Source organism: Electrona antarctica (genome assembly GCF_951216825.1).
Source record: "Electrona antarctica genome assembly, chromosome: 10".
NCBI classification, from domain to species: Eukaryota; Metazoa; Chordata; class Actinopteri; order Myctophiformes; family Myctophidae; genus Electrona; species Electrona antarctica.
In genome coordinates this window covers 43,619,431-43,631,519 of record NC_136791.1, presented here as the reverse complement: position 1 = coordinate 43,631,519, position 12,089 = coordinate 43,619,431, and the positions used below count along the sequence as shown (strand labels likewise).

At 41.8% G+C, this 12,089-nt stretch overlaps 1 protein-coding gene across 4 annotated transcripts in view; it reads left to right on the top strand.

Moving 5' to 3' along the window:
* Positions 1–11,610, top strand: part of wdr27 (WD repeat domain 27) — a 101,923-nt gene extending 90,313 nt beyond the window's left edge. For all 4 annotated transcript variants that reach the window (XM_079512445.1, XM_079512442.1, XM_079512444.1 and 1 more), the window contains one exon: positions 10,762–11,610. Coding sequence is in view for 3 of the 4 variants with exons in the window: in XM_079512442.1 (XP_079368568.1) it covers positions 10,762–10,845 (84 nt within the window). In the remaining variant the exon portion in view is untranslated. The remainder of the gene's footprint in view (positions 1–10,761) is intronic.
* Positions 11,611–12,089: the final 479 nt, after the last annotated feature.

Genomic DNA, 12,089 nt, shown 5'->3' with positions numbered 1-12,089 from the left:
CACAAGCGTAATACGCAACGCGTCTGATGAGCTTGTAGATCTACTACTTTTTGATACTTTTGAATTTGAATCCTGAGATGGGGTGGCTTGATGAAAGAGGGTTCAACTACAGATGATGCCAAAAACGAGCTGTCAAATAATTTGGTCAAGTGGGAGGCTTCGCCAAAATGGACCTTGCAGATATTAAAGATATTTATATTTATATACGTTTTTTTGGAAAGTCGGGGAGGCCAGGTTGAAGTCACTCCCCTGGTGCTTGCGTTCCATACCCAGCTGGAAAAGCTCTCTGTGGTTTAGGGAAACGGGGGCTGCTGCAGGGATGGCCACCAAGGGGGGATTAAATCAACCACCATGTAGCCGGCGTGCGCTTTGAGTCATCCCCAGACCTCAGCCGCTGTGACTCCCTTTCCCAGCATGTTTGCATGAGTCTCTGTCCCGATGGAGCTCGGCATTTGTTCCATAAATATGTCTTGTTATATAGAAGGTATGTCATGGAAGGGCACTGAACTTTACGAGTGTGGTGAAGATTCCGGTTTTTCTAAATCGCATTTCATCTTTTTCAATGTTGCTACATGTCTACAATAATCTGGGGAGGATTTTAGACTGTTGTAGGCAAAGTTGCAGAGTCAGACCTGTTCGGGTCCCAGGCTTTGCTCACACTGCAGGCAAATCCAGTTTCTCGAACCCGATCTTTAGGACTGACTGTGGGGGGCTGCTGTGGTTCAGGGGCAGAACAGCCGGATGGGAACCGTGAGTTTTAGGGCTGTGAATCTTTGGGTGTCCCACGATTCGATTCGAAAGGGTCACGATTCGATTCTCAATCCAAAAACGATTAAAGCATTTTTGTTTCCAGATTCAAAATGATTCTCTATTCAAAATGATTCTCGATTCAATACTACAATACAATACAGCTGTGCTGAACTGACTAGTACTGACTACAGTAACTTGAAAATGACTGAAGACATGATGTTTACTGTGATTAGGGTAAGCTTAAATTTCATATCACAAACACCATGTAGTCGATTTTTGGAAATTATGAATCGATTTTGAATCGTTCATAACGGGAATCGCGATTCGAATCGATTTTTTTTGACACCCCTAGTGAGGTTCCCAGTTCGATCCTGGGCTCCCCCAGAGTTAGTGTCGAAGTGTCCTTGAGCAAGACTCTCAACCCCTATTGCTCCTGATGTGCAGGTTGGTGCATTGCATGATTTCCTACACCATCAGTGTATGAATGTGTTGTGTATGTGAATGGGTTAGTGTAATGCACATCTATGTACAGTGCTTTGGATAAAAGTGCTATATGAATGCACCATTTTTATTTTATTTACACTGTTATTTGCACGTGATACAAATTTTAATATTCATAAATTAAAATGGCGATCTCTGAGAAATTGGCCATCTTGGTTTCTGTGGTAACGACGCAAAATAGGAGTGAGTAAAGCTTAATTTATACACTGTTGCTCAACGATGTTGCTCACCGCAGAAATCTGATGTACAAGTGATGCATTGTGAGCTTGTACATGGGCTATTTTTGAGTAACACCAGGCTTCAGTGTCCGAGTCTCCAGACTGAGACACATGACACATCTTTAGAAATCAGATTTGAATCGTATTTGCTGTCCAGGATAGATCAAACCTGAAAATCAACAATCCTGATAGGCCAGAAATCATATTTGGGCTGACCGTCTGAACACATCAACACAGCCTTATATATGCAATGATACTGTATCTTATGAGTCTGTGATGGGAGTTGAGCCCTTCATTTCTCTTATTGTTAATCTGCAGTGCATTGAGACACCATGAGTTATGCGTCCTTTTAAAGGGAGCGTACCTACGTATGTTCCCCAGGTTCTATGTTCCCCAGGTTCTATGTTCCCCAGATTCTATGTTCCCCACCATGCAAAAAAGGTTCCTTTTTCCCCACTTAGAATAAACCTAAACCTAAACCAGAAACCTAACCTAGTAATTTTAGTAATTCTAGTAAGACTAAAAGTATTTTAGCAACTAAGGCTCTTTCCCAATTCATTTTTTAACCCTACCCCTCAGCCCTTGGCCCTAGCCCTTATCCCTTGGCCCTTCCCCTTGTCCCTTCATAATGAGTGTCAAGGGGTAGGGGGATAAATCATCACCCTAGGAATTGGAACGTCCCTAAATATTGAACGTCCCTTGTAGATATTGATATATTGATATACAACCTGTTCTCAGAAAATAGCTGATCTGCAAGCTCACTACAGGCCAGTGGTCCCCACAATTTTTCATGTCAAGGACCCCCAAATTGACACGAATTAGCCCGCAGACCCCCATTTGAAGAGATATGCCAGGCACCCCATATATTTTTACGAATCTAGCAGTGTCACGGACCACCAGTGTGACATGCATTAGTCCATGGACCCCCATTTGATGGCATTTCTGTCTCTGGGATCCCCAATTTATATTGTAAAATCAATGTTAATTAACTCTGAGAGTGTACAAATGGACCCTTATGGGTCCATTTGGTTCCAAACTATCATTTAGCTGGGGACCCCCTGGAAGTCTCTCAAGGACCCCTGGGGGTCCCCATAACCCACTTTGGAAACCACTGCTATAAGCTGTAGATCGGCTATTTTGGGAGAAGAGATGGAACGTAAATATGTATGGCTGTGGTTATGATGAAATAAATATATTGTAATTTTGTCTCATCTTGGTAGCCCACCAGAATGTAATTCAGCTAGATATAGCTCATTCTGACACACTGCTCAACAGTTGTACCTGATTCATTGATTATTGTATTAACAGTTTGTATAGAATGGGTACAGTTATATATCATAATAGCCTACAGGGTTAGAAAAAGGAAAAACAATTTACAGTATAGAAAGAAGGGGCTGTGGTCACTGTGTTCATTGTTTTTAATATCATTAAGAACAGAGTCATTTTCTATCATGGAAGTCGTGGTATGCTAATAATAATATGAATGATAATGTTTCAAATTCAACAACATTTAGGACAATCGTGATTCATCTCCATCCAATGTACAGGCTGTACAGCAGCTTGCAGACTGTTCCATAGCTGGTTTGCCTGGGGGGAAAAACCAACACCATTGCTAATTAGTTATGTAACTTTTGCAACTTGTGGGGATTAGCATAACATTGGTCATGATAATACCATACCAGCTATAACTGCAGCGAGTAGCCAACGTTATGCAGTGACAGCGTTATGTAGGTACAGTAGGATATTTCACGGCTTTTAAGAGCTCCAAAACTGCAGAATGTTGACATATCGTGGTCTGGGGGGGTCGGACTGATGCCTGCTAGTTAAGCTAGTAGTTTGCATCCGAGTTGTTCCACCGGGGCACCGGCGGTAAATAAAAAATAATAAAGCGCTGATGCGAAATTAATGGGTAACGTTACCGTAACGTTGTATGAATGCAACGCCGTAGCATATCGTTAGTTCAAGTGAGGTAACGTTAACCTTTGCTAGAGATTGCGATATTTTTGGCGATGCAGATTGTTAACACATTCAAATAATATTGGTTAATATCATATTCTTCCATAAGTTCCATAATAAAGGACTGAAAAGGCGTCTTACCTTGTCCGCCTTCCGCCCTCTGTGTCATGTCCCTCCGTTTGAAGTCTGGTCGCGATATCCCTTGGTTTGAAGGGGATCCTAACCCTCGCCCTTGCCCCTACCCCTCGCTCCAAAGAGAATTGAGATAACCCTTCCTCCTCACGTGAACGCGCATCAGCAAGGGGAAGGGCTAAGGGCGATGGAGAAGGGGGGAATTGGGAAAGGGCCTTAGTCTTAGTGTTACTTTTAGTAAATTCTGATTTAAGCTCAGTCTTTGAACAATCCATTGAACTTTAGGCCTGCCTAGGCTACTTAAACTATCTAGTCTTTTAGCCAACTAAAAATTAACACTGGCATAAAATAAACTAAAACATAATTGCTCAGACTCTTCAACAAAGATGGCAAAAACAAACAAAATTCTTTGTTCTGTACTTATACATAACAATTGTATAGTACAAAACACTGAAGTCCTTAAACCAGAAACCTAAGACTAACCCTAAACCCTAAAGGTAAGTGGGGAACATAGAACCTGGGGAACATAGGGATGACCCCCTTTTAAACACCCATTTATCACACCCATTTCTCAATCTTAAATCCAGATGGAATCTCATTCCTATGGCTTCTGATTGGCTGCCTGAGTGTTGAGGTCATCCTTCGTGGCCCAGGTCTGGTGCACTGCCTGATGGGAACACATGACATAATGCTCCCACTCCTCAAGGAGAAACGCACAAGTCTAGAGGTTATTACTTGTGTGTGTGTGTGCGTGTGCGTGTGCGTGTGCGTGTGCGTGTGTGTGTGTGTGCGCGCGCACACACACACACGTACGTGTTTGCTGTTGATTTTCATGAATGTAAACGAGCTAGTGGCGGTCATTTTTATTGGGCCTTATCAATCTGTGAACTCTTGACTTTCCATGACTACCGCTGGCGAAATCCCCAAGTCCCGCTACTCATTAAAAGAAAACCAGTTATATAACCAGTTTCAATCCAGCCATCTTCAGGTTTTGCTGATATATGACAGGTGTGGAAAATCCAGAATGTTATCCGGGGAGCACATTGTGGCCTTTCTTTTTTTTTTTTTTTTTTAACTTTGTTTTTATTCAGAATTTTCGGGTCACATCGGGCATCACAGTACATTTTGTAATTGTTACAAGTCATTTGTTACATTCATTATTATCAACTTTCATTGTGTTACGGGTCATACAGTTCCAGGTGGGTAGGGGAACCCTCTTTGAGCAGTTTCAGTCCGTTTTAGTCAGTTCGCTCCCAGTTACAGGGTTCATGATAACCATACATCGGCATTCCATTCTTTTTGGTTGTTTAAATTAAATCAATGTACAAGATTATGAAAAACAATGACGGAAGGTGAAAAAGAAAACAGAGGGAAAACAGAGAATCCTAAAAATAAAATAAAATACGAAACAAAGGGTAAACAGTGGACAAAAAATAAATAAAACAAAAATTTGAGCACAACAGATACAATAATGACATCATTAATGACAGAATAATGACAGTGTTCACCTCTTATTCATTCATACAGATCCTTTACAAAATGTCTATTCCCATGTATAATATCCATTTCAACCAGTATCTGTGAAACTTTTCTGTACATATCCTAACTGCGAAAGTAAGTTCCTCCATTTCGTATATGTTTCGTACAATGGCTGTCCACTCTCCTTTCTTAGGCGGGCTTCTATCCAGCCACTTCTTGGTTATTGCCTTTTTTGCTGCCACTAGCAATATTTTAAGACATTGTGGCCTTTCTAATGCTTTCCGTTCAGGATTTCTTTTAGGGAAGCATGTGTGGTGTTGTGCAACTCTTGTCTTCCACTTATAATATAGTGTAAGTGTTGACAGCGAGAGCAAAGGTTGATGAAGTTCCTGGGCGTAATCCCTGACCTTTTGACGGAGGCAGAGCTGAACATGACGTATTGCGTGTTGGTTTTTCTTTACGACGTGGCTGTATGGGATGGGCCTAGGTGTGTGTGTGTGTGTGTGTGTGTGTGTGTGTGTGTGTGTGTGTGTGTGTGTGTGTGTGTGTGTGTGTGTGTGTGTGTGTGTGTGTGTGTGTGTGTGTGTGTGTGTGTGTGTGTGTGTGTGTGTGTGTGTGTGTGTGTGTGTGTGTGTGTGTGTGTGTGTGTGTGTGTGTGCGCGCGCTCATACAAACCACTTGACCAATCAGGGCCAAGTTTCTTGTGCATCTGCTGCCAGTAGGCTAAGGAAGTAAATCCCTGAATATCGTATTCACATGTTTTATACTTTTTGAAATATTTAACTTTTTATAGGAAGTCATTGGACATTGGATTGAGCTGAAACTATGCACAAATATGACTGTCATCAATGACTTGATCTCATAGTCTGGCCATATGAAGTCAGGGATTTTCATGGAATCCATGAAGTTACTTGAGCCCTTTTTGAAATTTGTTGGATTTGTTTTTGTCAAAATAGGGACGCCAAGTTCGCCAACCACTTAATGGAACCAAATGGACCCGGGAGGGCATTAAAATAACACTGAGGATTTGATAGCGTGGATTGGGGTTCTGTGAAGTGTGACCTCAAACTGGGGTCCTTTGACGAAAACAGCCAATCTACAAACTCACAACTCGTGAAAGTTCCCCCAAAAATAGGGATGATAGGCTTAAGGTCAATACGTACTCTTTCCAACATCAGAAAAATATTCAATTTCTGACAGGCTTTCCAAACTACTACGAACACCTGGGGGTGCAGGAGTTCTGAAAAAATATCTGAGACCGCCCATCACAAGTTCCGAATGACATCAATTTGTTGCTATGTTTATGTTTGTTGTGCATTGTTGATATGTTGATATGTTTATTGACAATGTTTACATTGGGATGACCCCCTTTTAAACACCCATTTATCACACCCATGTCTCAATCTTAAATCTTAAATTATGTGTTGTTGCGCGCACAACACACACACACACACACACACACACACACACACACACACACACACAGTCACTGATGGTTACTTTGAATCCGTGGTGGGAAATAAATAATGCGCGGAAGAACTTCGCATCCGCGTTTTGTGGCGATGAGAGGTGGTGTGTGTGTGTGTGTGTGTGGCTGGCTGGCCATCGTAGACACACGCACACCCTGGGTAAATAGTATGAGCACTGCGCGCGCGCACACACACTCACTCACTCACTCACTCGCGCACGGCACTTGTCAATTCAAGTCCCCCCGGTCCGATGCGATACAAAAATCCTCCATAGTGTACTGTGAAGTTGTGACAGCTGCTTTAGCTGCGTTCACCAAGCGCAGTTGTGTGGCGTTTGCCGTGCGATAGGCGAGAGATGTGTTTTTCGGGTTGTTGCTGGCGGTGGCCGTCATGGGTCCTTATTAGTGTAGAGTAGTCAACACGACATGGTGTCGATGGTGAGGTGCATTGTTCGCCTGTGTCCGGCATAGCAGCCAGAGGGGGAGGGGGCTCCAAAACTATGGAATGCACTTCCCATTGCAGTCAGAACTGCAGCCTCACTCCCAATCTTCCGCCGTAGTCTGAAAACCCACCTCTTCAGACTCCACCATGGCCCGTAGCACTTGCCCTAGCCTAGCCCCTTAGATAGCACATTATGTAGACTTAGATAGTATTTTAAACAGACTTATAGCTTGTTATGTAGACAGCTCTAGAATTGCACTTTATGTAGTCATAGCACTTTATAGTACACATGTATAATATATTATATAGTATAGTATGTATAGTTTACATAGATACTCCACTGTTACGTTCTTAGTTTACGCATGATTCATGATAACTACTTTTTATACATGTGATGTATGCCATGCTTTTTGTTATTGCTTAATGTAAGTCGCTCTGGATTAAGAGCGTCTGCTAAATGCCTAAATTGTAAATTGTAAATTGAGTTGGGATGAGCTGATGTGGAGCAGAGGCAGCGAGGTTGGACAATGGACATTGAGGGGTCGAAAATCATCCCGGTCGCGTGGTTCATGTAACGCGTGTGTCACTGTGAAGGCTGTAGACTACAATGCGCCATTGGACTGGCCCCATGAAGTGAACGGAGTTGGCGTAACTCGGCAAAGTGGTGACGATTTTGACGTAGGCTGGTGGTCTTGCGCAAGAATGCGTTTTTTCATATAAATGGGTATTGTACTGTAAATATGACAGTTGCATGGATGCAAAGTAGTGGTTGATGTGTGGACAGGCATGCTGTTGGTGTTGTGGGAGGAGAAGGCGGACAAAGGATGGGGTGTTGCACTGACTATTAGTGTGGCAGGATTAGTTCCACATCTCATTCCACCTTACCGCTGCCGAGTGTAAAAAATATTGTTTTCCCCATACAGCTGCTGAAATTTACAGATATAAGGTCTGTGGTACTACGTCTTGTGAAATGATTGTGAACGTTACTAACCTTAGAAAAATAGTTATGAAGGTATGTCGGGGTGTATGTTGCTTTGTATCCTGTGGACCATGCACAGTTTTATTAATGAAACTCTTTCGTCTACCCTGAGCCAATTGAGGCTATAGGGAGAAGATGTGTTCTGGGATGGAGTTTTAGGATAACACTAATTCATTTATTTTGTGAGGTTTGGAGTTTATTTTTCAAAGCTGCACATGTTCCTGTGTACCATGAAGAACTTGCATAATCATTGGACATTTGGACATTGGACCAGAGCCCCTGCTAATATTTCCAGAGCATTTCTATTTAAGAATGAGGATGTTCTAGCGAGGAATTTCACTCTTTGGTTAACCTTATTTATGACCTGTACCACCTGTGCCATACTCTCTCCGGATATGTTATTGTCCAATATACATCCAAGGTACTTGATTGCTTCCTTGGCCGAAACTTCATAGTTACCAGCTACGACCTTGAACTCTGGGGATTTCTTTAGTTTTGCTCTAGATGCAAAGAGAATCGATTCTGTTTTCCCGAGATGTAGAGACAGCCTATTGTCTACTAGCCAGGAACTGATCTTGAGCATCTCTGAACTCAGCACTCTTTCTACCTCCAATTTGTCTTGGTGTGAGACAAGAAGAGCAGCATCATCATCAAAAAGATACAGATTGCAGCCACAGGCTGACTGCATATCATTTATGTATACTAAGAAGAAGAGTGGACCTAGTATGCTCCCCTGGGGGACTCCGCTTGTTAGAGGAAGAGGTGAAGATATTGTGCCATTAACGTCCACCACTTGTTCTCTGCTTCCTAAATAAGAGCGCACCCATTGTAGTGACATATTGTCAAACCCTAGAGCCTTAAGCTTAAATGTTATAATTTACTGTGTCAAAGGCCTTTTGGAGGTCCATCATGACCATGCCACAATACTTTCCCCCATCAATTTCAGTCCTGATCTGATCTGTCAAATATAGCAGACAGGTATCGGTGGAGTGGGATTTTCTGAAACCTGATTGAAACTCAAATATAAGGTTCTGAGATGTCAGATAGGAGTTTATTTGATCATAAATGATTCTTTCTATGATCTTCGATATAGAGCTCAATATTGACACTGGTCGGTAGTTCCCAGGATCCAGTTTGCTACCTTTTTTATAGATTGGGGTTACCCTTGCCTGTTTGAAGTCCTGTGGAAAATAACCCTGTTTAATTGACTGGTTTATAATAAAGGTGATGCATGGGGTGATGACTTCAGCTGCATCCTTTAAGAATTTGGCAGGGATATTGTCCTGTCACGTGGCTTTAGAGGGGTTTAGGGCCCTGAGGTTTTTTAGAACTCTATCTTGTGTCACTGTTTTGAAAGAGAAAGCATCGGCCTGAACTCCTTTTTGTTATAGAAGGACTCTACATGACTTGCTCCATATAAACCTGGAAGGCTGGGCAACTTATTTGTTAATGTTTCCGCTATAGTATAGTAAAATAGTGGTTGAGATTGCTAGCTACATTAGGACGATCAGTTATAAGTGAGCCTCCTATATTTATATTAAGGTTTCGCGATTTTGTATTTGGTTTATTTCTATAGCCTGTCAGATTCAGGCATTTCCATAGTTTTTGCGGGTTAGACTTATTTCTTGATATATTGACATTAAAAAAATCATTATTTTCTTTCTCTATTAAACTCCTAACCTTGTTTCTAAGTTTTTAAAAGTCGTTAAATGCCTGCTGGTCTCCAGTCTTCCTGAACTTAGTGAAAGTGTCATTCCTAATCTTTATAGCCTTTAAAATTTCAGCATTGATCCATGGGTCTGTTCGTGCTTTCATGCGGACTACTTTAACTCGGGAAATTTTGTCGTCCACTGATAAAAATACCGTTTTAAAACTGCACCACGCTTTATCTACAGATGTGCATTTAAAGACAGGAGACCAATCAATTTGACCTAACAGACCTGACATATCATCGCTATTATAATTCTTAAGATATCTGATCTTCACGTGGCCTAAACTGTCTGTCTGTGTGTCTGTCTGTCTGTCTGTATGTGTGTCACGCTGTAACACCACCGGCCCGCCACCAGAGGGCGCAGCTGTATCACACACAAAACACACACACACACACACAACTTAACCTAAAAAAAACTTAACTTAAAAAAAAACGTAAAAAGAAAAAACTTTAAATTAAAAAAAATAAAAAAAACACACGCACGCACACATACACACACTAAAAAAAGTACGTAATTTATTCAAATTGTTATTGCAATTTACGAGCTGCGTTCGCTTCCCGCGTTCGCATGTCTTACTTGTTTATAGAGTTGGAAACGTCAGAATTTAGATCTCCAGTCAAGATTACTTCCCCCGAAATAAAATCTGTGCACTTAGCACACAGGTCTTCAAGTCGGTGATAAAAGTCCCTTTGATCAGGGGGTCTATAACACGCTCCCAATAAAATTGGCTTTGTTTTAGGGAGTAGAATGTTGACCCATACTGCTTCAATGAGGTCATCATTGAGGTCTGTTCTAAGATTAAAACTTATATCGGATCTAATAAAAATACATACCCCCCCACCATTCCTATTTCGGTCTTTTCTAATTACAGTAAAATTGTCATGTTCAATTTCAGCATCTGTGATAGATTGGTCAAGCCATGTCTCAGTGAGACAGACTATTCCAACCTTACTTGGTCTAATAAGGAGTCTGAGCTGATCTATTTTAAAAACAAGACTTCTCACGTTAAGGTGCATAAATTAATATGTAAACCTTTTGATGAACACAAATCTTTAATCTGCTTTGTGCTTTAGGGTTCAAGTATTTAATAAAAGCCCTTCTTATTCCTGTTTGTTCTCTTGTAGCTGCTGACTGGGACCCTGGATGGGGAGCTGAGTGTGTTTCATCCCAGCACTGGAACCAGTCTGTCTCCTGAGTCCTGTGCGTAGCGTCCTGGCTCCATCAGATGTAAAACAAAAAGTTCATGGAGTTTTTTTTTTTACAGGAACTTCCTCTGCCGCAACACAATCGATTAATTGATCATAAACATGCTCTGAAAATGCATGCATTTTCAATACAGAAAGAATTGGACCACGTCCAACCCCTGGGCTAAGAGGTTAACCAGGCAGGCTGTAGTCTCCCTGGCTCCAGATGGTATTTTATTTTGAAGACCCCAAAATGTATCCCAAAGTGAACCGGAAGCAAAATCGCCTAAAGATAATGTCCATCCAAAGCGTTAATATTGTAACCGCGAGGTAGCAACGATATAGTAATGAGCCACTAACATCAATGTTCTGTTCAAACACCTCAATCTGAACCACAATTCAGAGAAAAGGGCATTTTAAGATTGCAGTTATAATGGCAGTGGACAAGGGGGAATCATTTCATTGATTCCCCCCTAGACGGTGGATATCAGCAATTCGGACCATTCGGAATCAATAAAAACCTAAAAAGACGTCAACTGCAGCGAGCGGCATTGGGGAAAATAGACGTCAAAGATGTCAGTGGCAGTAAATTAGTTTTAAGAACACATTCTTTTTTACAACTGGCCTGGCAAAAGGCAAGGCCTCCTGAGGGAGAGAGGAAAGGCGGCTAAAATAATTCAATCTTGGGTTGCAAGATTTATTCCAGAGTTCCCGTTTAGTCTGTGGGCTTGTAAACTGATTGCAATTTCTTTGCTAATAAAAAGTTGTCATCTCACAAATACAGAGTGATTATCAAAAAGTGTCCCCTGTCATTGTTATATTTGTTGTATTCTTGATTTGTTAGGGTTTTTTTTTTCCAACAGCCATTGCGTCATTTTATCCTGCTGTCCTGTGTTTAGCAGCCCACATGGGTCTCCAGCAGCACAACACAACATGACATCAACTGGGCGCAACCCTGTGGCTGCCAGATACACAATACTACTGCTACTCTCTCTGTGGCGGTGAGAGATACTGTCATTACCCAGCACTCCATGTTGTTTCAGCCCCCCTGTACTGTGTGTTTAACCACTTAAACATATACATTGTTGAGTCTACTAGGCCTCTTAATCTTTCCCCCCTACAATAGGTAAAATGTAACTGCCCCGCTACTGTAAGACTACTGAAAGCCCTCAACAAAGGTTAAGATTATTGAATGCTCTGTCTGTGATATGCCTTGGGGGGGGGGGGGGGGGGGGGGGTCATTCCTCGGCTTGGGAGACAGGAGGGAG